General features: G+C 43.0%; 1 protein-coding gene across 1 annotated transcript in view; it reads left to right on the top strand.

Annotated features, from left to right (window-relative positions):
• The first annotated feature begins 2,746 nt into the window (after window positions 1–2,746).
• LOC121290723 overlaps window positions 2,747–27,192 on the top strand; it is a 39,045-nt gene continuing 14,599 nt past the window's right edge. The window contains exons 1-3 of the mRNA XM_041211565.1: window positions 2,747–3,347; window positions 21,496–21,798; window positions 23,642–23,920. Of these exons, the coding sequence (XP_041067499.1) occupies window positions 3,302–3,347; window positions 21,496–21,798; window positions 23,642–23,920 (628 nt within the window). The 5' untranslated portion in view covers window positions 2,747–3,301. The remainder of the gene's footprint in view (window positions 3,348–21,495; window positions 21,799–23,641; window positions 23,921–27,192) is intronic.

Here is a 27,192-nt window from a genome sequence, read left to right as displayed (position 1 = left end):
GATCTGACTTCTGTACACTGCTGCAGAGTGTCTAGTGAAGGTTAACGGGTCCTTGATGGAGCCCCTTAGCTTTGGGAGAGGGGTATGTCAGGGCTGCCCCTGTCTGGCCAGTTGTATTCTATTTGCGTGGAGCTTTTCCTGTGTCTCTTGCGGAGGAGGTTGTCGGGATTGGTTCTGCGCGGGCCGGGCATCGGGGTGGTCCTTTCGGCTTGCGCCGATGACGTGCTCCTTATGTTTAGTGACCCGGCTGACCTGCGGAGGATGCGCGAGTGCCAGGAGGTCTACTCTGCCGCATCTTCTGCCAGGATCAACTGGGGTAAATGTTCTGGACTCCTGGTCGGTCAGTGGCAGATGGATCCCCTACCCGAGGAGATCAGGCCCTTCACCTGGAGCAGGACCTAGGGGTCCATCTCTGCCCTGCTGAGGAATCCTGGCCAGCGAATTGGCAGGAACTGGAGACGAAAGTCACTGCTTGCCTGTGGCTCTGGACAGGGCTACTCTGACTGCTGTCTTACCAGGGTCGAGTTCTGGTCATAAACCAGCTGACTGCCGCCATGTTGTGGTACCGGCTGGTCACTTTGACCCCTTCCCCGGACTTTGTCATGAAAATCCAGAGAATGCTCATCAACTTCTTCTGGGACAAAAGATTGCACTGGGTCGCTGCTGAGTTTCTGAGTCTCGTGCTTAGGGAGGGCGGTCAGGCACTGGTGTGCCTTCGCACCCAGGTGGTGACTTTCCGATTTCAAGCCCTGCAGCGATACCTTTACATCAATCCCCCTCCGAGATGGTGTGCCCTGGCGACGTATTTCTTCCGCCAGGTACACGGCCTGAATTATGACGTGCAGCTCCTGTTTGTAGAACTGAGGGACCTTCATGGCTCCTTGCAGGTGTTGCCCGTCGTTTACCAGGACCTAATCAAAATCTGGAACATGGTCACATCACGACGCAGCTCTCCCCCATCAGGAGTAGCAGCCAATGTCACAGAGCCGCTGCTCAGGAATCTGCCCCTCCGCCCTTTTCAGTGGCTGGCGGAGAGGAGGGCTGTGGCTGCCGGGGTGACCAGGATCAGGGACGTGCTGGGCAGTGGAGGAGTGGGCTGGATGCTTCCTCAGAGTTGGTGGGTTGCGCGTCTCTGGGCCTCCGGCTCATGGCCGATGCCATTCGTGACCTTAGGACAGTTGTGCTTGGTAAAGATGTCATACTGGGTCTCAAGGTGGCTCAGGTGCGCGGTGGTCTTCCATCTGAGTGTTCCCCTGTTCAGACGGAATTCCACATTGGCCCCAAGCCCCAAACCCTCCCTCAGGTGCCGGTGCCCCGCAGTATGAGCCGCCTTGCGGAAATGCCCTCCATGTCCTTTAGCACGGCGTGGAGGGGTTTCCTGTATGGGCTGCTGCTGCACATCCTTCACTTCCTTGCCCTCGCCGACCGCCCGGACACACCCTGGCGTGCCTTGTTGCCGTCTGGTGGTGGAGATCCCCATTAGGGGGCCCTGTACGGAGGTGTCCTCCCGCTTTCCATCAGGGACCTGGGGTGGAGGGTGTTGCATGCAGCAGTCACCTTTAATCGTAGGATATGTCGACTCCCAAGACACCTGCCCTTTTTGTGGTGTTGTGGAGTCCGTAGACCATGTTTATATAGGGTGTTGTAGACTGCACTCCCTTTTCAGTTACTTAAAAAACCTTTTATTAATGTTTTGTTTGCACTTCAGCCCCACGCTCCTGATCTATGGACACCCGGTGCGGAGGGGGGCCGGGAAGGAGGAGGACCTGCTGCTGGGCCTGACCAAGTTGGCCATTAACAGGTCCAGGCAGCGGGCAATCAAGGGGGTCGTCCCGCCCGACTGTTTGGCCCTCTTCCACGGCTACGTTCGTGGCCGGGTGTCCTGGAGAGGGAGCACACGATGTCTGCTGGCACCCTCGAGGCCTTCCGTGCCCTGTGAGCACTGGGGGAGGGGTGGGGGGGGGGGGCTGGGGTGCTTTATCGACCCCCTAAATCACATTTTGATTTGATGTTTGTAAGTTTCCTTTAAACTTTGTCCTTGCTTTTATAGCTGACTTAACTTAGGGGCTGTGTTTATTTTATCCCTCATTCTGTTTTTAATTATATAATGTTCCTCGCCTAGGGGAGGGAAGGGGGGGAAGAGAGGTAGAAATAACCTCCCCTCTTTTACACAGGAAAGGAGAGGAGGGAGAGTAGTAAGGGACAGGGGGGGCACAGGAGGGAAGGGGGAAAGTCCAGGTGGGTGTCCTTGATGGAAGGGGACGTTGGGTGGGGGCCTGATGGTCTTCAGGCAGGGGGAGGCGATGTCTTCACCAGTTAAACTGCTGATCTTACCGGGAAAGGGCTGGGTGGGGGAGGGGTTGCAGAAAGGTGGTTTTAACCACACACACACACCCCCCTCTCTTCCTTCCCCAAACCTTCCTGCAGTCTTCTTTCCTCCCCATACAAAACACAGTCTTTAAATGCCCCTACCTTAACACAACAAAATCCTCAGACACCCACCTAGGATGTTGTTTTGGGACTAGCCTCCTGGCCTTCCTGTCCTGTAGCAGCAACAAAAGCTGTTTCCTTCTCTCCCTCTCTCTCCTTTGGCCCACAGGGGCAGAGGCAGCAGCAACCCCAAAAGTAGCAGCAGGGAACAGGTTGGAAAACTGAGAAGCTGCAACACCAACACACACCTTCTCTCCTCAGTCATTTAGTTTAATTGTTTGACTCTGAAAGAGGTCAGGTGTTTCTCACGTGTTGCTGCAGACTCCATGGGTCTCTTCTGCACTGTGATTTTGTGAAATTAACCAGAAGTCTCTGTCATTAAGCAGGTGCTGCTGCAGTGACCAGAAGGGTCATGAGGACTCGAAACGTCAACTCTTTTCTTCTCCGCCGATGCTGCTAGACATGCTGAGTTTTTCCAGGTAATTCTGTTTTTGCATTGACCAGTTGTTTATTTCACTACTGGGGAGATGTTACCGAGAGGAGCAGAGAGCCTGGCTATTTGGAGCAGGAAGAGGAAGAGATGACTCACGGACCCGGGCAGCCCAATTGGCAAGGTGTCTATGGGTGGATTTCCTGAAAGGCGATAACCGCTGTTGTGTGTCGAAAGCGTGGACTCCTGTGATAGAAATACACAACGATTAACGCTGAGGGCTACACCCTACCTTTTTCACAATATCCGTCACTTTTTTTTGGTTTCGCTTTCTCAGTCGATCCCGCGGTTTTCCCTTGTTGATTGGTTGTTGGCTCCACTATCCGAGCCCCGGGCTATCGGTGAAGCTGTGACCGAAACTCCCTTCCTGTGGCGTGAACGATGAGGTCGTTCAGTGTTGCCGCCGCCGCCTTCCTCCTCAATTTCGGTAAGTTGGTGCAATCGAGAAATGTCCCCCTCCGGGCTGGGCTTAGAAAAGCTGCTGTCTAAAGAACCGAGGCTGGAGCGGATTTAACCGGGTCCAGGTGAGCCTGGTCTGCCCAGTTTCTTTCTGGCTTTGGTAAAACATCCAATGGCTTCATATCCAGTTGTGTTTGTGTGTTTTTCTCTTGCTCAAAGCGCAATGATGTCAATAGACATTTTAGTCGCTCGGAAATTGGTTTATGCTCTTTGTGCCACTATTCCAGATCTTTCTCTCTCTCCCATTTGGGCTCCTCAGCTGTTCCTGCCCTAGCTCAACATTGCACTCAGTGCTTGGCTCGGGTGGCGGAGGCCCTTATTCTGACTAAAAAACCATCCCTTTTGTCGGATAACATAAGCCTTTTAATATAAAAGCAAAATACTGTGGATTCTGGAATTCTGAAACAAAAAGCAGAAAATGCTGGAAAATCTCCACAGGCCTGGCAGCATCTGTGGAGAGAGAAACAAAGTTAACATTTTGAGTAGGTATGAACCTTCAAAGCATAAACTTTTTACTGTCCAGGCTTCCGTAGCTTTAGTTACTGTCTGTACATAACACCAATTTGAAAATATTTTTGACATCCCTAGTTTGAAAACTGATTAACAACAGTAAATTAAGAGGATCTCTATTAACAAAGCAAAGCCAATTTTCTTCCTCTGTAGGATAAGTTGTGATCAACTGTTCTATAGAACAATTTTGTTAATTACTTAATGACCTTAAACGGGCAGCATGACAATCGAGTGGAATATGTACAAATGTTCCAGGAAGTATCCTGTTTAATTTCTTTCCCATTAATGCTACAAGGACTGAAATTTAATATTTAAAACCTGTACCAATGAAAAGATATCCATTCATTTCTATCATCTGATAAGCAACAAAAAAATGTTAAATAATTTTGCCAGTGAGTAGTGCCACAGAAACCAAACTAGTAGTGTGTTGGGTTTGTGTGAATAGCGATAGTTTAGTTTGGTCCAAAAAAAACACAATTCTGAAAACATTCAGTAGATCAGGCAAGTAATTTGATTTTGCATGTGACATAAGAACAAGATGTTTGGAGACTGCAGGAGTCAGACCTTCTGAAGCACTTTTGGGCTACCTAATATAAGGAGGGATACCAATGAATCACAGAGGAGAAAAACACAGCGTATAAAATACTTTCAGTTTGACATTTGGAGGACAGTCACAAAGAGGTGGTTTGAAAGCAACCCAGACTATCGAGTTGTAAAAGAATAGTACTTGGACAGATTAATGGCTAATGATAAAAACAAAAACAGAATTACCCGGAAAAACTCAGCAGGTCTGGCAGCATCGGCGGAGAAGAGAAGAGTTGATGTTTCGAGTCCTCATGACCCTTCAACAGGGATAAGCATTGGCTTGAACACTGGAACAATTCCTCTGCTCTTCAAAATATTGGTGCAGGTTTTTTTTGTCCATGCTAGAGGGTAGCTGAGGCCTCTCAGTTTAATGTCTCAACTGAGATACTGACTCAGTGTTAGACTAGATTGTGTTTTTTTTCCATCCATTCATTCATGGCATGTAGGCATTGTTTGTTACTCATTCCTTAGTGCCCTGGAGAAGGTGGTAGAGAGCCATCTTGCATCGCTGCAGTCCATAAGGTGTAGGTACACTCAAGGTTCTGTTAGGGAGGGCCTTTGAGAATTTTGGCCCAGTGACAATGAAGGGACATTGATGGGACTTGCAGGGGAACTTGTGGGTGGTGGTGATCGCTTCTGTCCTTCTAGGTGGTTTTCGGACATAGGTGTTGAAGTTGTTTTTAATTCATTCATGGAATGTGGATGTTGCTGACTAAACCAGTATTTATTGCCCATTCCTAATTTCCCTTGAGAAGGTGGTGGTGAGCTGCCTTCTTGAACAGCTGCAGTCCACATGGTGTAGGTACACCAACAGTGCTGTTAAGGAGTGACTTTCAGGATGTTGACCCAGTGAAAGAACAATGATATATTTCCAAGTTAGGATGGCAAATGGCTTGGAGGAGAAGTTCTAAGTGGTGGTGATCCCATGTGTCTGCTGCCTTTGTCGTTTTAGTGGTTGTGGGTTTGGAAGGTGCTGTCCAAGGAGCCTAGGTGAGTTCCTGCTGTGCATCTTTGTGGATAGTACACACTGTTGCTACTGTGCGTCGGTGGTGGAGGGAATGAATCTTTATGGATGGGGTGCCATTCAAGCAGACTGCTTTGTCCTGGATGGTGTCAAGCTTCTTGAGTGTTATTGGAGCTGCACTCATCCAGGCAAGTGGAGAGTATTCCATCACAGTCCTGACTTACACCTTGTAGTTGATGGACATGTTTTACGGAGCCAGGAGGTGAGTTATCGCCACAGGATTCCTAGCCTCTGACCTGCTCTTGTAGCCTCTGTATTTCTATTGCTAGTCCAGTTTAGTTTCTGGTCAAAGGTAACCCCCAGATAGTGGGGGATTCAGCAGTGGTAATGCCATTGAATGTTAGGGGGAGATGGTCATTGCCTGACACCTGTGCAGCATGAATGTTACTTGCCGCATGTCAGCCCAAGCCTGGATATTGTCCAAGTCTTGATGCATTTGGACATGAACTGCTTCAGTATCTGAGGAGTTGTGAATGGTGCTGAACATTGTACAATCATCAACGAACATCCCCCAATTTTGACTTTCTGATATAAAGATGATCACTGATGAAGCAGCAGAAGATGGTTGGGCCTAGGATACTACCCTCAGGAACGCCAACAGTGATGTCCTGGAACTGGGATGATTGACCTCCGACAACCACAACCACCGTCTTTTCTGCTAGGTGTGACTCCATGTGGCCTTAGCAAGTTACAGTGCAGCTTGTAAATGGTACACATTGCTGCCACTGTGCTATGATGATGGAGGCAGTGAATGCTTAAGGTGGTGGATGGGGTGAAAATCCAGTGGGATGCTGGACGATGTTGAATTTGAGTGTTCCTGGAGCTGTAGTCATTCAGGCGAGTGGAGAATATGCCATCTCACTCCTGACTTGTGCCTTGTAGATGGTGGACAGGCTTTGGGGAGTCAGGAGGTAAGTTACTTGCCACAGGATTCCTAGCCTTTGACCTGCTCTTATAGCCACAATATTTATATAACTAGTTCAGTTTCTTGTGAGTGGTAATCTCCAGGATGTTGATTGGAGATTCTGCGATGGTAATGTATTGAATGTTAAAGGGAGATGGTTAGATTCTCTCTTATTGGAGATAATCATTGCCTGGCACTTGTGTAGCATGAATATTACTTACCACTTATCCCAAGCCTGAATTTTTTCCAGGCCTTGCTGCAAGCAGGCCAGATATCTTCATCTGAAAAGTTGTGATTAGTACTGAACTCTGTGCAATCATCAGCAAACTTCCTCACTTCTGACCTTAGGAACTCCTGCAGCAATGTCCTGAAGCTGAGGTGATTGGCCTCCAACAAACACTAGTAAACAGATCACCAAGCCAGATGGAGAAGTATGAAACTAGATGTAAATCCTTTTCAAACGAATTAGGAGCAGAAGTAGGCCACTCGGCCCCTCGATCTTGCTCTGTCATACATTCAGATCAGCCATGATCTTATTGAAACCTCAAACCCACATTCCTGTCTACCCCCGATAACCTTTCAACCCCTTGTTGATCAAGAATCTATCTAGCTCTGCCCTAAAAATATTCAAAGACTCTGCTTTCACTGCCTTTTGAGGAAGAGAGTTCCAAAGACTCTTGACCCTCCGATAGATGAGAAGAATTTTTTTCTGTCTTAGATGGGTGACTCCTTATTTTTAAACAGTGACCCCTAGTCCTAGATTCTTCCACAAGAGGAAACATCCTCTTCACATCCACCCTGTCAAGACCCCTCAAGATCTTAAAGGTTTCAATTAAGTCACCTCTTACTCTTCCAAATTCCAGTGGATATACAAGCCTAACCTGTCCAGCCTTTCCTCATAAGACAACTTGCCCATTTTTGGCTTTAGTCTAGTAAAACTTCTCTAAACTACTTCTAATCCATTGACATCTTCCTTTAAATAAGGAGACCAGTACTGTACACAATACTCCAGATGTGGTCTCACCAATGCCCTGTACAACTGAGGCATAACCTCCCTCACTTTTGTAATCAATTCCCCTTGCAATAAATGATAACATTCAATTAGCTTTCCTAATTACTTGCTGTACCTGCATATTAACTTTTTGTGATTCATGCACCAGGACACCCAGTTCCTCTGAATCTGAGCTCTTCAATCTCACCATTTAGATAATAAGCTTTTTTAATCTACCTGCCAAATCTACTTTTGCCCACATAATTCTCCATTTGCCAGATCTTTGCCCACTCACTTAACCTATCTATGTCCCTTTGTAGCCTCCTTATGTCCTCTTCAGTTTACTTTCCTATCTTCCTAACTACCTTTATGTTGTCAGCAAATTTAGCAACCGTTCCTTCAGTCCCTCCATTCAAGTCATTTATTATAATTTGAGGCCCCAACACTGATGTGGCGCACCACTCGTTACATCCTGCCAGCCGGAAAAAGACCCATTTATGCCAACTTTCCTGTTAGCTAGCCAATGTTCTATCCATGCCAATATGTTACCCCCTACATCATTTATTTTCTGCAATAACCTTTGTGGCACTTTATCAAATGCCTTCTGGAAATCGAAGTAAAGTTCCCCTTTACCCACATCGCATGAGACTCATTTTCTTGATATTCATTTATTTACAGAATACAGCGTTACATATGTCTGCCTATTAACCCAGTGTCTCAGCAGTCTCTGCTCTAAGTACTTAATTAGACAATGCCTTTCTATTGTATATTTTGGCAATATAGTTAACATACCATTAACAACCACAACCTTCCTTTCTCCGAGATATGACTCTAGCCAGTGGCAAGTTTACCCCCAATTCCCATTGACTTCAATTCTACCAACTGGCCGGATTAGATTTGTCCTCCATTTTGTGGATGGAATATAACTAGGAAATTCATTAATTTATTTTATGAGTGTAACTTGGAAATTTTCCAGGTTGTTTGTTAGATCCGCAATGTTGCAGATTAGCTTGGCTAGGCTGCAGCTAGTTCTGATGCACAGGCTTTAACACTGGCAAGTTGCCAGGATCCATAACTTTAGCTGTATCCAGTGCACTCAGTTGTTTCTTTATCACATGGAAGTGAATCGAATTGGCTGAAGACTGGCATCTGCGATGTTGGGGAACCGTGTTTTCTCTAATTGTTGTTTGCTCTGCACGCTTGGCCTGTTGCAGTGTGCAGTCCCTTTTAAGATTGATGTGCATCCATGCATGTGTGCGTCTTAAAGGAACATTGTTTGTGCATGACTTGTTTGTTTCCTATGCAGCACATTGCTGAATGGGCATGCATTTGTGAAGCTTAAAGGAAACAATGTTGGGGGCCTCAGCCAAGAGGTCAAGTTAGATCATCCACAATGCACTGCTGGCAAAGTTGGTTACTGACATTTCAGCGTTGTCCTCCTCACTGGTGTGCTGGGCCCTGTGATCATTGTGGATGGGGATGATTGTGGAACCACCTCTTCCCCTTCTTTAATTGGCCACAACCATTTACGACTGGATGTGGTGGAACAGCAGAACTTTTTGATCTAATCTGTTGATTGGGATTGCTTAGTTCTGTCTACAACATGCTGCTTCTGCTGTTTAGCATACATATTGTCCTTGGTAGCTTCTCCAGATTGGATCTTGTTTTTAGGTATGCCTGGTGGTGTGCCTAGCATGCTCTCTCCTGCACTCTTCATTGGACTTGGGTTGATCCCCTGCCTTGATGATAATGGTAGAGTGTGGGATGTGCCAGGCCATTTGTTTGAATGCAATTCTACTGTGGCTGATGGCCCACACCTAATGGCTGATCACCTAATGGATGCCTTGTTTTGAGCTGCTGCATTTGTTCTGAATTTCACATTAGCACGGTGCCACACAAAATGATGGAGTGTGTCCTGAGTGTGAAGACAGAACTTTATGTCCACAATGACTGTGTGATTGTCACTTCTATCAGTACTGTCATAAACAGATGCATCTGCAACAGGTAGCTGGGATGGGTGAGGTCAAGTAGGCTTTTGCCTTGTCTTGTTTCTCTCACCACAGGCCCAGTCTGGCAGATATATCCTCCAGGGCTCAGTGAGTAGTGGTGCTACTGAATCACTGTTGGTGATGGGCATTGAAGTCCCCCACCCAGAATAGGTTCTGTGCTCTTGCTACACTCAGTGCTTCTTCCAACTGGTATTCAGCATGGAGTACTGATTCATTGAGTTGAGGTAGGGTAATCAGCAGCATGTTTCCTTGCCCATGTTTGACCTCATGCAATGAGACTTTGAAACTTCATGGGATCCAGAGCCAATGTTGAGAACTCTCAGGGCAACTCCCTCAGATGGTATACCATTGTGTGCCACCCACAGCTTTTCTATCCTACCAATGGGGTGGGATATACCCAGGGAATGTGATAGGGGTATCTAGGAATTTGGCTGTAAGGTATGATTCAGTGAAAATGACTGTCAGGCTGTTGCTTGACTAGTATGTGGGTCAGCTCTCCCAAATTGGCACAAGTCCCCAGGTGTTAGTGAGGAGAACTTTGCAAGGGTGGGTGGGTAGGGTGTGCCTTTTTCATGTCTGGTGGAGGACTAATCTGTGTGCCCAGTTTAATTCTTCTAACTTTTCTTTAGCAGTTTGATACAACTAAGTGGCTTCTAGGCAATATCTGAGGGCAGTTAAATATCAACCACATTTCTGTGGATCAGACAGGATGTAGGCCAGACAGGATGTAGGCCAGACAGGATGAGGATGGTAGAGTTCCTTCCCTAAAGGACATCGGAAAACCAGATGGGTTTTTATGACCATCAGTTACGAGGTCACTATTACTGAGACTAACATTGTATTCCAGATTTATTCAATTTAAATTCTGCAGGTGGGATTTGAACTCCTAACTCCAGACTGTCACTCCAGGTCTCTAGATTATTAGTCCAGTAACATTCCTGAAGCCCGACTGTTTCCCCCTTACCTTCACCCTTCCACCCAACAACAGGTGTGAAGAACTTACGGACCTTTTCTTCCAGGACAAGATAGCCCTCTTGACTGGCACCCTATCCACCACCTTAAATATTCATTCCCTCTGCCACTGACAAACAGGAGCAGCAGTGTGTACCATCTACAAGATGCACTGCAGCAACTCACCAAGGCTCCTTCAACAGCACCTCCCAAACCCGCAACCTCTACCATCTAGAAGGACAAGGGCAGCAGATACATAGGAAGACCACTACCTACAAGTTCCCCTCTAAGCCACACACCATCCTGACTGGGAACTATATCGCCATTCCTTCACTGTTGCTGGGTCAAAATCCTGAAACATCCATTCCTAACAACACTGTGGGTCACTGAGTGATAACATCCAGAAAAGAGAACATTAGAGTAGCAGAGCCTGGTGATGACAAAACTATATTTGAATATTTTAGAGAGACAGGGCAGTATTGCAAAGGTCAAAGTGAATGGTCATTGGGTGGGAGACAACATGGTATCTAAAGTTAAACCTTGGGATGAAGCAGGATGCCAATGTTCTGAACATTGTTTACTTGAATAATCTGTAAGTGTGGCTTCCAGCAATACCACTGGTCCTAATTACAAGAAATGGATAATGCATTTTCTTTTTCAGCTTAGATTACAATTGGTCTCTGCTTTGATTTGTTTTGGAGGATTCTTAGTTTTGGTTGCTCTCCAGTGTGCACGTGGCTGGGATCAGTGTTGGCTCTCATTCTAACCGTTTCCACTCCCACTATCCAGATGTATAGTTTCTGTTCTGAATGCATGTGCCTCATGCTACTAAGTCCCCAGGGGAGTTTTTGGGGAAATTTCATACCACAAAATTATAGTCACTAGTGTGAAGGTGCTGGGCCTGTTACTCATCCACTAATTTAATTTGTTGGCATGCAAAAATGCCCTTTTGAATAAAATGTTTTTTTCCACTGCTTTGAAGGCGTGGGACAAGCAAACATCTTTTAATACACTAGTGAGCATGTTATATATGGAGGAGGCAAAATTCAAGCTGTCACAGGTTGTATTTTGGGGGCACTTGGCCTACCGTGATGTATTTGAGACCTGGAACAGAACTCCAGTTCTCTGGGTTGTAAGTAATGCAGAAGTTAGGGCAAAGTACCCTTCTGGAACAGAAGAAACAGGAGCTGATTGAACTCCTCTGCCATTCAATACAATCATGGCTGACCTTGGACCAAAAATCTGTCTATCCCAGCCTTGAATGTATTCAGCAATGGAGCATCTACAACCCTCTGGGGCAGAGAATTCCAAAGATTCACAATCCTTTGAATGAAGAAATTTCTCCTCCTAAGTCCTAAATGATTGGCCCCTTATTCAGAGACTGCGCTTCCACGTTTTAGATTCCCCAACTAGCGGAAACAATCTCTGTGCCTACCCTGTCAAGCCTCTTCAGAATCTCATGTTTAATGGGATCACTGCTCATCCTTCCAAAATCCAGAGAATATAGGCTCGGTTTACTCAGCCCCTCATCATAAGGTAACTCCTTCATCCCAGGGACCAACTTAGTGAACATTTGCTGTACTCCCTCCAACGCAAGTATACCCTTCCTTAAATATGGAGAACACAATTGCACGCAGTATTCCAAATGTGGTCCCACCAAAGTTGTGTACAATTGTAGCACAACATCTTTAATCCTGTACCCCAATCCCCTTCTGTCGTTTTAAATGCACTGGACTTCTGGTTATAAATGGTATAATTTGTTGGTTGGTGCTCACTTGCAGGCCCTTGGATTTCAGAGAGATCAACATTTGTGGGAAATTAATTGTATTTTGTAATTAAAACAAATTGAAGTTTATTACATATTGCTGTCTTCCATTCTACTCAAGGAAAATGAACTCCAACCATTTGCCATTAATATCTGAAATTTTTCTATAATATCTCACTATTACCTTTGATTTTCTTATTTGTTACAAAACTTGATAAATGGAGGTTGTGTAAATGTTTTCAGTGTCCCTATTCCCAACGGGTTTTTGATTTACATGTCTGTGGGTTTAGTAAGTAATTACGCCACCTGTATCACTGTTAGTTTTCTATTTCCTGTTAATCTAAAATCATCTTCACGATACCATCTGAGAGATTTTATTTTGAGTATTAGATCAGAGGCCAGGGGAGAATAAGCGATCATTTCCAAGTGTTTTTTTATTTACAATTTGAACAAAGCTGGAATAAAGATTTTTTCAGGTGTTGCAAGTCAGCTTTCTAACTGTGTCATTTATAAACACACGAAGTAAAAAGCACTCCACGTTGGAGGTGACATTTTTTCATTTGATTAAAATAGCATGTAATCGGCAAAAAATCCTTAATTGTCATTTCTTCTTAGAATTATTAACATGAAGATCTAGCTTCACATCTACCAAACCTACCAGTTCTGTAAATAATGGGAGCCTTGTGTAAAAAAAAAAATGCACATTTATATAGAATCTTTCACAATCCCAGAACTCTTTACAGCAATTAGATAATAACCAGATGATTTATTTTTAACATTGATTGAGGGATAATTATTGATCAGGATAATGGGGAGAATTCCCCTTTGAGTTCGCGATGTATTCCACCTAACAAAAATCAATCTTGCGCAGAGCAGCAAAGAAAAGATCCTTTCCGCTGGTGTCACTCATCTTCTGACCTCATTACAGCTTTGGTTCAAACATCGACAAAAGAGCTGAACTCCTGAGGTGAGAGTGACTGCCCTTGACATCAAAGCATTTGACCGAGTGTGGCATCAAGGAGCCCTAGCAAAACTGGAGTCTATGGGAATCAGGGGGAAAACTCTCCAATGATTGGATCATACCTAGCACAAAGGAAGAAAGTTGTGGTTGTTGGGGGTCAATCATCTTAGTTCTAGGACATCACTTCAGGAGTTCCTCAGGGTAGTGTCCTCGGCCCAACCATCTTCAGCTGCTTCATCAATGACCGTCTTTCCATTATAAGGTCAGAAGTGGGGATGTTCGCTGACGATTGCACGATGTTCAACACTATTCGCGACTCCTCAGATACTGAAGCAGCCCATGTCCAAATGCAGCAAGACCTGTAAGGTATCCAGGCTTGGGCTGACATGAGGCAAGTAACATTCACACCACACAAGTGCCAGGCAATGACCATCTCCAACAGATGAGAATCTAACCATCACCTCTTAACACTCAATGGCATTACCATTATTGAATCCCCCCCAATATCAACATCCTGGAGGGGTTACCATTGACCAGAAACTGAATTAGACTAGCCATATAAATACTGTGGCTACAAGAGCAGGTCAGAGGCTAGGAATCCTGCAGCAAGTAACTCACCCCCTGACTCCCCACAAAGCCTGTCCACCATCTACAAGGCACAAGTCAGGAGTGTGATGGAATACTTCCCACTTGCCTGGTTGAGTGCAGCTCCAACAACACTCAAAACTTGACACCATCCAAGACAAAGCCTGCTTGATTCGCGCCACATCCACAAACATTCACTCCCTCCACCACCGATGCACACTAGCAGCAGTGTGTACCATCTACAACATGCACTGCAGAGACTCATCAAGGCTATTTAGGCAGCACCTTCCAGATCCATGACTGCTACCATCTAGAAGGGCAATGGCAGCAGATAAATGGGAACACCACTATCTGGAAGTTCCTCTCCAAGCCAGTCACCATTCTGACTTGGAAATATATCGCTGTTCCTTCACTTCAGTTTGTCAAAATCCTAGAACTCCCTCCCTAACAATCTGTGGGTGTACCTACACCACATGGACTGCAGTGGTTCAAGAAGGCAGCTCACCTTCATTTTCTCAAGGGCAATTAGGGATGGGCAATAAATGCTGGCCTAGCCAGTGACGCCCACATTCCGTAAATGAATTTTTTAAAAATGCATGTTGCTCTATTTGGTGGAGGGCAATGGAAGAGGTTTTATTACTTTCTACATAAGATAAATACCTAAAGGGAGCATACAGCTTTTCACATGCTATTTTGTCACTGGACTATTTATGCAGTAAACAGGCATTGTCTTCTTTCACCCTAAATCCCAGAACTACACACCCACTTCCTCAGCAATGTTTCTGAACACTTTTTTTAAAAGCGAAGCAACTTGCATTCCACTAATTCTACTGATTCCCACTGGTGGAGTAGGCAATGTGCTGTATCCTGTACAACGTTCACAGTCTTCTCCTTGTGTGTAGGCTACCCAGCATGGGACTATTTTGAGATTTTTCAGATTCTGCACGACTGTGGGCCCATGTGGATTGCCTTCACCGCTACCATTAACACCCTCTTTGATTTGGATCCATGACATCTCCTCTCCTTAGCCCCCAGCTGTCACAGACCTTCTATCCCGCTTTACCTGCTCTACCCACCATCCGTTCCCACCACCACCACCAACGACCCCCCCCCCCCCAGCCAAATGGTATAAATTCCATCACATTTCTACTCTTTAGCTCTGAAGGAGAGTTATACAGACTTGAAATGTTAACTCTGCTTCTCTCTCCACAGATGCTGTCAGATCTGAGTTTTTCCAGCATTTTCTCTTTCATTTCTGTTTTCCAGTATTTTGCTTTTATCTCCATGTCAACACCTTTGTAACAAGACGCTAATTTTAATCCTCAATTAATCTGAGCTTGGTTGAGGGATAGGAAACCACAATAAAGAATAAAAACTTAGATACTCGGATTATTTCTACTGAAGCAGAAAAACTGAAGGGAAAATTTTCTTGGAGCCTTTTAAAATGCAGAAGTGTTACGATTAATTGGGGAATAATTTCCTATAGATAAAAACAAAAACTGTGGATGCTGGAAATCCAAAACAAAAACAGAATTACCTAGAAAAACTCAGCAGGTCTGGCAGCATCGGCGGAGAAGAAAAGAGTTGACGTTTCGAGTCCTCATGACCCTTCAACAGAACTGAGTGAATCTAAGGAGAGGGGTGAAATATAAGCTGGTTTAAGGTGTGTGGTGGGGAGAAGTGGGGGGGTGGTGTGGTTGTAGGGACAAGCAAGCAGTGACAGGAGCAGATAATCAAAAGATGTAGTAAACGCCTTGTCAAACACCAGGAGAGAAATGGAAAGCAATGAAGGTGAACAAGGCAAAAAAGCGAGATATGGAAATCTTGTCACAGAGAGGAACAAAACTTCTCTCTTTTGCCTTGTTCACCTTCATTGCTTTCCATTTCTCTCCTGGTGTTTGACAAGGTGTTTACTACATCTTTTGATTATCTGCTCCTATCACTGCTTGCTTGTCCCTACAACCACACCACCCCCTCCACTTCTCCCCACACCTTAAACCAGCTTATGTTTCACCCCTCTCCTTAGATTCACTCAGTTCTGTTGAATGGTCACGAGGACTCGAAACGTCAACTCTTTTCTTCTCCGCCGATGCTGCCAGACCTGCTGAGTTTTTCCAGGTAATTCTGTTTGTTTTTAATAATTTCCTATAGTTTAATGAAGGGTTGTAAATTTTAAATTATCTGAAGTAAAATTTTAGAAAACATTCTTTATATAGCCAGTTGGAACTTGGAATTTTTTTTGAAGCCAGGAATGCTTGAGGTAGTTATTATTGTGTCTTTAAAGGAAAAAATAAACATTTGAAATGGAGCAGGATACAGGGTTATGGAGTGGGATTAGTTTTGCATTGCTGTAGAAACGCCATCACCTGATGGATCAAATGGCCTCCTCCTGTGTTGTAAATTTCTGTGCATCTGTGATTTTCTATCATAGATTACAGCCAGCCAAGAAGTGTTTGTTTTGGCCTGACTGTAGTGGGATATGACAGGCTAAGTGACAGTGATTTTTAGCTACCGCTAATTCAGGAGAGAAGTTTCCTGCTTTATTATAAATGCAGGCAGTAAGGCAGTGTGAAAAGGGTTCAAGGTTCTAGCTTGGCCTGTAGACCTGTCCATATGTTACACTTTGTAATCCTTACACATTTGCAACCTCGAACTATAAAGTTCAGTTCCATACATGACTTCAGTACTGCTTGCATATCTGGGGATGCTGCTCCATCAACTCTCACTCTTGATACAAATTGAGGAAACATTGATGCCTGCTTGATCTTTTTCATCTCTAACTTTCAAGTAAGCTCTTTCACTTTTCCCTCCTTTTTTATCCCTTGTTAATGGTATTATTCTTCCCATCTGTATGGAAATGATAACCAAGCTGACACCGTATAATCCTTACTTCTTAATTTACCTTGTCTTAGCACCTACTTTTTCCAACTCTTGCAGCCCATCAATATTTCTAAATATGAAACAAAATAAACAGTTTATTAAAATACTAAAAGACAATTCTTTGTTCCCAACCAGAAGTAAATAGTAATTTAAGACTTGGAATGTCTGCCTACAACTTCCGTACTTCTAATCAAGCAGACACAGTTGAAGATAATAAAAATAACAGAGCACACAATCGGTGTAGGAGATTGTGAGTGGCCTGAAATATAAATCCTAAGCATAGGTTTCTATTATTATGAGGAGTCAATTCAGCAATATTCAGGGTAATGTGATTAGGTTAATAACAATAAAAAACATATGGTTATATAAGCTTTTATAGCTTCATATATTTTTGCCTGGAGAATGAGAGTTTAACTTCATGAATAATTATTGGCGTATATAATTTCATTGATTTGATAGTACAAAGTACTTAGTTATTTTTTCAAACCCTTCTGCTCTTGCTGGTAAATGAAAGGGTTCATTTAAGATTGTGTCAATTTCAAGTACTGGCACTTTTTTTTAAAGCTGCAAAAATCATGCAATTTGTTAGTGTTCCTGGTCCACTATCAGGATAGGCCTTGGGCCAAAACAAATGGTAACTTCTCTAAATAATTTGGTAATTTTCATATAACTGAGCTTATGCAAGCTTGCCAATGGTATCTTGGAATTGAACTTGCAGTGAAAACAAGAATTCCAGAGCAACGATAGGCTCAGCTGATCACAAAACTGCTGGACGGGGGGATCAAATCTGCAAATGAGTAGAATGTAAATGATTTTGCTGAGAGGGAAGTATGTGTTCACTTGGTAGGTAAAATGGTGAAGTGGCCTTTAGAGAATTTCACTGATTCCATAAGATCTCGAGTCAGGAAAATGCTATGAATAAGAAATACTGCCATTAAGCCAAGTCTCTACTGAGTCTAAAGAGAACACTTTTCAGTGATAATAGGGTTATATGGATGGTCCTATTTATTCAGATAATTGCTTTAATTATCTCTTTGGCCAGTCTCCAGTCATAAACTTGAGCTCATTGAAATCTCAGCTGCTTATAGCTATCCCACATCAAGTTCTATTTGTTCATTATCCCTGTCTTCACTGGCCTATATGGGCACCTGATCCCTAAATGTCTCAAATGCAAAATTCTCATTGTGTTTCAGGCCTCCTGTGGCTTCACCTCTCTGTTTCAGTCCTACAAACCCGCCCAATCTGAACTCTTCATTCCTCTGATTTAAGCATCTTTTGCATTTTTCCTCCCTTCACCTCAGGTGCTGTACCTATAGCTACTTTGGTCTCATGCTGTGCAATTCTCTCCCTACACCCATTTCTCCATCTCTCTCCCCTTCTTTAAGACCAAAGCACATTGCTTTTATCATGGTGAAACGGCCCACGCAGCTTCACAAGAGCACTAATAAACAATTTGACACCAGATACTAGGAGATATTAGGGCAGGTGACCAAATGCTTGGCTGAGCAGGTGAGTTTTGAGGAGCAAAAGGAAATAAAGGTGGAGAAGCAGAGATGTTTTGGGAGGGATTCAGAGCTCCAGGTCTAGGCAGCTGAAAGAACTGCTGCCAGAGGTGGAGCAATTAAAATCGAGGCATTGCAAGATGCTAGAATTGGAGAAGTGCATAGACCTTGGAAAGATGCAGGATTGGAAGAAGTAGCAGACATAGGGCCACGGAGGGTTTTAATAAGGATGAGAATTTTAAAATGGAGACATTGCTGGACTAGGAGCCAATGTAGGTTAGTGTGTGCAAGGGTGATCGGTGAACAGTAGTGCAATTTAGTATATGGCCATGAGAGTTTTAGATGAACTCAGGTTTATAGAGGGCGTGGGATCGAAGACAAAGATTATCCAAAAAGTCTCTGCTCATGGACCAAGTTTCTGACCATCCCTCCTAATATCTCCTCCTTTGTGTCAAACTCCATTTTTCCCCATGACTCTGAAGTGCCTTGGATGCTAGGTTGAGGAGACTATATAAATGGAAGTTGTCATAATAGTGATAGTCCTATCTGCCTAATAGATCATGTCTAAAGTAAAGCAGTAATTTTAGATCAGGGGAAGCAGTGATACCCATTTTCTTCCTAAACGCATGCACAATCCAAGTTTACCAAGAGTGGGCAAGTTAAGTTAGCAATAATACTGTGGTGATGAATCCCTGGAGTTTGTATGTGATGGTTTTTAGTATTTTTTAGACCAGTACATCGAGGAACCAACTAGGAACAGGCTATCCTAGATTTGGTTTTGTGCAATGAGAAGGGGTTAGTTAATTTTGTTGTGTGGGGTCCTTTTAGGGAACAGTGACCATAACATGATAGAATTCTTCCTTAGGCTGGAAAATGAAGTAGTCCCATCCAAAACCAGGGTCCTAAATCGAAACAAAGGAAACTACAAAGGTATGAGGTGTGAGTTAGCTAAGATAGATTGGGGAAATACATTAAAAGGCATGATGGTAGAAAGGTAATGGCTAATATTTAAGGAACAAATGTATGCATTGCAATAGTTATATATTCTTTTCTGGCACAGAAACACAACAGGAAAAAATGGTTCAACCATGGCTAACAAAACAAATTGGTAAGGATAGTATTAGATCCAAAGAGGAGTCATATAAAGTTGCTAGAAAAAGTTGCAAGCCTGAGGATTGGGAGCAGTTTAGAATTCAGCAAAGGAGGACCAAGAGATTATTTAAGAGGGGAAAAATAGTGTATGAAAGTAAACTTGCAAGGAACATAAAGGAGGACTGTAAAAGCTTCTATAATATGTAAGAAGAAAAAGATTGGTGAAGACAAATATACGTCCCTTACAGTCCGAAACAGGAGAATTTATAATAGAGAACAAGGAAATGGCAGGGCAGTTAAACAACTATTTTAGTTCTGCCTTCATGAAGGGAGACACAAATTACTTCCCAGAAACACTAGGGAATCAAGGGTTGAGTGAGAAGGAGGAATTGAAGAAACTAGTATTACTAAAAGAAAACAGTGCTGAAGAAATTAATAAGTCTAAAGCCAATAAATTCCCAGGGCCTGATAATCTACATCCCAGGGCACTAAAGGAGGTGGCCATGGAAATAGTGGATGCGTTGGTTTTCATCTTCCAAATTTCTGTAAATCCTGGAACAGTCATGGCAGATTGGAAGGTGCTAAAAATAACCCCACTATTTTTCTAAAAAAAAGGGAGGGAAAAAAACAGGGAATTGCAGACCGATTAGCCTCATATCAGTGGTAGGGAAAATGCTGGAGTCTATTATAAAGGATGTGATAACAGGACACTTAGAAAATATCAGCCGGATTAGACAAAGTCAACATGGATTTATGAAAAGGAAATCATGTTTGACAAACCTACTGGAGTTTTTTGAGGGCGTAACTAGCAGAATACACGAGGGAGAACCAGTGGATGTGGTGCTTTTGAATTTTCAGAGTTTTTGAAAGCCCCACATAAGAGATTAGTGTGAAAAATTAAAGCACATGGGATTGGGGGAGTAATATATTGGCATGGATTGAGAATTGGCTGGCAGACAGGAACAGAGAGTTCTTTTTCGGAGAGGCAGGTGGTGACTAGTTGGGCCCCAGCTATTCACAATACATATCAATGATTTGGATGAGGGAACCAAATGTAATATTTCCAAGTTTGCTGATGACACAAAACTAGATGAGAATGTGAGCGGTGAGGAGGATGTTAAGAGGCTTAAAGGCGATTTAGACCAGTTGGGTGGATAAATACATGACAGATGCAGTATAACGTGGGTAAGTGTGAAGTTAGTCACTTTGGTAGGAAAGTGGAATGGCAGACTATTATTTAAATGGTGATAGATTGGGAAATGTTGATGTACACCAATCACTGAAAGCAAGCAAGCAGGCGAAGCAAGCAGTTAAGAAGGCAAATGGTATGTTGGCCTTCATTGCGAGAGGATTTGTGTACGGGAGCAAGGATGTCTTACTGCAGCTGTACAGGGCCTTGGTGAGACCACACCTGGAGTATTGTGTGCAGTTTTTGTCTCCTTATCTAAGAAAGGATATACTTGCCATCAAGGGAGTGTCACAAAGGTTCACCAGACTGATTCCTGAGATGGCAGCATTGTTTTATGAGGAGGGATTGAGCTGACTAGACCTGTATTCACTGGAGTTTAGAAGAATGAGAGGCGACCTCATTGAAATGTATAAAATTCTGACAGGGCTGGACATACTGGATGCAGGGATGATGCTTCTTCTGGCTGGGGGGGTCTAGAACAAGGGGTCACAGTCTCAGGATATGGGGAAGGCCAATTAGGACTGAGATGAGGAGAAACTTCTTCACTCGGACGGTGCTGAATCTGCAGGAATTCTCTGCCACAGAAGGCTGTAGATGCCAAGTCAATGAATATATTTAAGAAGGAAATAGATTTGTAGACTCTAAAGGCACCAAGGGTTATGGGGGGAAAGCAGGAGTATGGCATCCAAATAGAGGATCCGCCATGATCATATTGAATGACAGAGCAGCCTTGAAGGGCCGAATGACCTATTCCTTCTATTTTCTATGTCTTACTATTTGTGGATGACATGAGTTTGAATCAAGCTCTTAAATTCATTCTTTCTGTGACGTACCTGTTTAGCCCGATTCTAGCCGGTGCTCAAGTTTGACAACTGCTGTATTTTCGGCCTGCCTGGATCTTAGAACTAATTAAAAAGCTGGAATGTTTATTTGTGAAATGTGAACATTACATGGTAGCGTAGACCCTTTTCTCTCTTACCTGCATGCATAATCTGTGAATGTCTTTGCGAACACTGATTAAAACAACTTCAAATTTAGTGTTTCTTTTATATAATGGCTTCCAGCTGCCAAATAATATGGTCGAGCTTTTGTTTTCAAAAAGTTGTCTTAGTTTTACTCGTTTAAGAAAAATCTATAATATTTCTCTTTTTTTCTTTCCTCCCTCCAGTTTTTACATGTAACTCAACAAAATTTGAAACCATTTTTGGATTATTGCATGGAGATGTGTATCTCCCTTTCGTAAAACCTGCTAACACATCTGAAATTGTGTGCAAGCTCGATGGCAACAAGGTATTTGAATGGGAAGGTGGAGAGACACAATATTTTGGAACATTTTTGAGAAATACTGAGCTCCAAGAAAAGAATGTTTTCATGCAGAGATTGCAGAAGAATAATACTGGCCACTACATTCTAGAGTTCACACTATCTGATGGAAAAATTACAAAAACAAATATCTCCCTAATAGTACTTGGTGAGTAATCTGTTTTATGATGGTCTAAATCTTGCTGCATCCAATAAACATACACCCGGTTCAGATCACAAGGGGAAACCTGGTACACCTCTAAATGTAAGATGCTCACACACTTGGGTAAATGGCTATCACTGCTATACCTGAGAATAACTGAGGCAGGCCTGGAAATTTCTTATACTGTATAAATGCCTCCTTATCCCTTGGATTCAGCTAAATGAGCCAATTAAAATTAAAATTTCTTGTACTACTATGAACTGCTGCATCAGTCACTATTGCTCCCAAAATTTTACTGACTGGGGAATTTATTGGCCTTTTGTTACTTGATAACCCCAAGCAGAAGGAATAGTCTTTCCCTGTTGACACTATCAGAATCCTTCATGATACTGAAAACCTCTATAAAATCCAGTCTGATCCTTCTCTGCTCCAGTAAAAATAGCCCGTTTCTCAAGTTTCCCCTTCATAATAATTTACCATCCCTGGCTCTATCCTGGTGAATTCATTCTGTAGTCTTTATAACTTTATTGTATTTTGTATAGTAGGGCACCCAAAGTGAACATGCTATACCAACTGTGTCCTAACCATTGCCTTCTACCAATTTATTGTTGCTCTTTTCTTTTCTCTTGTATTTTATGCTCCTATTTATAAATAAAACCTATTAGCCTAGTTTATAGTTTTACCGACCTGTACTTAAACTTTCAGAACCATTCTAAAAGCCCCAGTGAAATCTGCTCCAGTGGAAAAAGCCCTAGGGCTGGATTTTTCAAAACTGGGTCAGAAATCTGACACTTGGACAGCTCCAGACTCCATGTCTCAGCTATTTAACTCTGGGGATGCTATTTTTAAATGCAAATAGCCCAACTGGGTAGGAGGCTAGCAAGGCACTCAATTTGTGGTGCCAAGCACTACCAGGAGGCAAAGGCAGGTGGCAGCCACAATGGGCGTGCTGCCGCCTTGCTGATTAGAGCAGGCAACTCTTCAGATGGCCAGAATGTCAAGCGTGGCTGAACATGGCCATGGAGGATAGCTTAGGAGCAGATCATATGCCAGTGCTAGTTGACCCCATATGTTTTGAATAAATATCAACCACACTGGAACTTGCTTGGGTCCAATGGTGTAAACTTTTGGGATTGCCCACAAATACACTGAAAATTAAGGTGCCAAACAGACTGGCCCCTTAACAAGCTCCTAAAGGAGCTTCGGGGGCTGTTAATTGACCAAGTTTCCCTCTCCCTCCCTGCTGGCCCTTTGAAAATTGCAAACTGTCCCAGAGGCATTGAGATACCGAGATGACCTCCGGGACCATGATTTTGAATTCCCGCCCACACCGGATCCCGACCCCATGGCCCTTTGAAGATCCAGTCCCCAGTATCTGAAATTTGTCATCATAATATTTGCACTCTTCACCTTTTCAGTGCACCAATTCTTCGTTTTTCCCTTCCAAAATGTTTTCTCTCCTGCTTCTCTAGCTGAGTGTCATCTTGCTGTTGTCTGTTTTTCTGAAATCTTTACAGTCTCCCCTTGTTTAACAAATTTCCTGCTACTGCCTTATCAGATTTCAATATTGTGCACCCTATGCCCAAGTTCAGCTCATCCAGCTGAAGAGCTGGAACTTCTACAAAGAGAATTGGTGGAATGGTATCCTTCAATCCTTCCTGTAGATCAGGATATCAAGGTGCAGTATGACTGGAGAGAACACTTTTTTTTGGATGTTGATCTGACAGTGTGCTGTTTCCTGAAACATATATAATACCTGAAAATTATCAAGACAATTTACGAATGATTTTAGAGAATGTTATTTTACTCAAAGTATGAATACTTTTTTTACATTTCTTTTAAATTGTAGAACGGCTCACAATTCCAAAAATTATCTGCACTGGAAATGTCTCCATGGTTCTTCTCATGTGTGATCTAAATGACACCGGTTCCTTTACTACTACTAAATGGGAGTATCAAAAAAAACAAGTAATCACACAAGATAGCCTAGCCTTATCTAATGAGAACAAGCACTTAACAATACTCAACTCTAAAATGTTTCCTGAAGAATTTGTGTGTATCGTGAACCAACCAGGAAATAGCAATCAGAGTGATCCTTTTCTTGTACAGAACTGCTTTGAAACAAAAGGTGAGATTTTTCTAATAAAACATTTATTTATTTGTAGAACTTCAAATTCTTGAGGAATATAGATATTTTTGCAACAATTCACAAATAATTTCCTTTTTAATAAGGTGGCAGTGTGGTATCAATAGAAACTTTGGTGGTTTTACTACGAAGTTATGCTTATAACCGTCAGTAGGAAAAGCATTGGTTCAGTTCCCTTGGGCTGTGTTGAAGTTGATGAACTTGTTCCAAAGTTTTTTCCTAATGTGACGTAATGCCAAGCAGCTGATGTGTTATTGAAATCATTTTCACTCCAGTCTTGCCCTCAATCTACTTCTCTGCAGCATGCTAATAGCTGGATTATTTCATTGAAAGCCACACAGAACTGGCAGTTTATCAAATTCTAAATAATGATTGGAGGTGGCCTGTTGCTTTCTATTGGATCTTAGAGTCCTGTTGAAACAATGATATATTTGGATGTGCCTTCTTTCTTGTAGAGCTCATTAGTATTGTGCAGAACTTGTGGAGTAAAGTATTTTAGGTGCCTGCAGTGCAAAGTTGGATTAGTAAATTGTAGAGAAACATACTAATAGAGAAGAAACTTCTTTACCAGAAAGTGGTTAGAATGTAGAATTTGTTACCACATGGAGTAGTTAAGGCGAATCAAATGATGTCTTTAAGGGGAAGATACATAAATACATGAGGGAGAAAGGAGTAGAATGTTATGCTGATAGCCTACTTCATCTAAAGCTATGATCTAAACATGTGAAGAAACTTATGTGGAGCATAAACACTGGCATAGACTAGTTAGGCCAAATTGCATGTTTCTGTGTTGAAATTCTAAGTAATAACTAGTAATAGCTAGGACAAAATGTACTAATCGTAAGCCAGAGTATCACTTGCAATGGCTTCCCTTCCCACTCCTGCATAGTTACCTCTGGTGTTCACAGGGATCTATTGGTAACCCCTCCAATTTCTGATCTACATGCTGCCCTCCCCCAGTTGCATTTTCTGAAGGCACGGCATTTGTTTCCACATGTACATTGACGCCCAGCTTTGTTTCCACCACTTCTCTCAACTCCTCCACTATTGCTAAATTATCAGATTGATTATCCAATATCCAGTACTGGATGAGCAGAAATTTGCTCCAATTAAATACTTGGAAGGCTGAAGCCATTGTCTTTGGTCCCTACTCAAAACTCTGTTCTTTAGCTGCAGACTTGATCCTTCTCCCTGGCAGCAGTGTGAGATTAAACCAGCCTGTTTGCAACTTGGGTGTCACGTTTGACCCCAAGATGAGTTTTGCACCTCATATTCACTCCAATGCTAAGACCATCTATTTCCACCTCTGTAACATTGCACAATTTCACCCCAGTCTCAGCCTTTCTGTTGCTGAAACCCTCATTCTTGACTTTGCTAGTTCTACGATTGACTGTTCCAATGTGCTTCTGGCTGGTCTCCCACATTCTACTGTGCGTAAATTTGATCAACCAAAACTTTGCTGCTTGTATCTTAACTTGCAGCAAGTCCTATTCTCTTATCGCCCCTGTGCTCACTGACCTACATTGGCTCCCAGTCAAGCAATGTCTTGGTTCTAAAATTCTTATCCTTGTTTTCAAATCCCTCCATGGCCTCACCCCTCGCTGTCTCTGTAATCTCCTCCAGCCCTGCAATTCTCAGATCCTCTAATATTGACCTCTTGAGCATCCCTGGTTGAATTGCTCCACCATTGTGCTCTTAAATAAATGAAATCGAGCCTGTGTAGTTTCTAGCACTGCATATACACATGGAACATGTACTCCTTGTCATTAGAAAAAGAGATAATTTAAAGGGGCCCCCTTTACAATGGGCCACTGGGACTGCAGAACTGGGCAAAGGAAAGGGAAAAATATGGCCACAGGGATTTTACCCAGTAGTTCCCTAAAAAATACTACACCACTTAAATCCCAAGGAGGACTGTCTGCCCAATGTAATTGTAAATAAAACAACCAAAAGTAATTTAAATCTAATCTAATTAAAATATGTATATTTTACCACTGTGGCATTGAGCCTCACTGATGATGGGAGAATTAAGTCCCCCACCTAGTGCACTGTGCACCTATTTTGCAAGGTGCAATTTAAAGGGAGCAAGGCAATGGAGCTACAAGTATACACAAACCTAATTCAAAAGGAATACTTATGGAAATCGGTTCTCAAGTTTGAGGATACAGATGAGGTTCTGCTCCCAGCAAAAAACTTGTCATGAAGCTTCTGTGCATCATGATATTTTCCAGTCTTCCAGAGGGTACGGCTGCCAAATTAGCCAATTCATACCCATTCGAAGCAAGTGACTGGCTCTCTGTTTTCAGGATGAAATACTTTCCTAGTAGAACAGAGACACAACGTTGAAGACAACAGAAAACTCCTACCACCTAACTAGCTTATGAAAAGTCCAGAGCTTTCCAGAAATTGAATGTGTGTGGTCATCAAGGCTCCATGCTTCAACATTAATGAATACATGAGACTGCTCCATAAATGTTCACATGGTTTCTGATCACAGAAATCGAATCTTGTACTTTAGTGCCTGTCATCCACAGTGCAGCCATGCTGCAGCAGTCCCTGCATTATTTCATCTTGCTAAAGGAATGAATAGATGACACTTGGGAGACAGAGGCTACCATTTGCACCGATGACTGATTTCTTACATCATCTAAATGCGTGTAATGAAATTCAGGGAAATGAGTATTCAGTAGGATGAGAGTGAAACCTATTAGGTAAAAAGAAGGAATTCGATCTGGAGGAACTAATTTACAAGCAAGGAGATTGGAGCAGAATTTTGTGATCAAGAGCTCCTTCTAGTGATGGACATGTCCAGCCATTGATCAACTTCATTTCTGCACCAAATTGACATTCCATAGGTCCTGTGTGTGCTAAACTGTCATGTTGCAGTCTAGTTGTGTTCCAGTGTCTGCTGCTCTGTTTAAATTGTGTTCTAACCAAAGAAAAAACTGAACTAAAATGGTGAGGTTAGAGGAAATTAGAACAAAAATTCTATGTGGCATTCGTCAGACACAATCTATGCAGTAAATCTGTAGCCATTGCTTTAGGAAGTTGCCTTAGGTGGTGGGTTGTAGTGCACAAAGAAAGGTCTGTAGTTGATAGCATTTTGATGGAGGGATGAATGGGAAGATGTAGACAGGACTCATAATGCAGTGGTCAGGCACACACAGCAAGAGACAGGCTCTTGCATGAAACAACTTTTACAACTAACAGGTTGTTCACCAAAAGCATATCGGACTGCTGCTTTCTGAATTTAG

The sequence above is a fragment of the Carcharodon carcharias genome, chromosome 18 (assembly GCF_017639515.1).
Source record: "Carcharodon carcharias isolate sCarCar2 chromosome 18, sCarCar2.pri, whole genome shotgun sequence".
Taxonomy (NCBI): domain Eukaryota; kingdom Metazoa; phylum Chordata; class Chondrichthyes; order Lamniformes; family Lamnidae; genus Carcharodon; species Carcharodon carcharias.
Note: the sequence above shows the minus strand (reverse complement) of the source record. Positions and strands in the feature narration are given on the sequence as shown.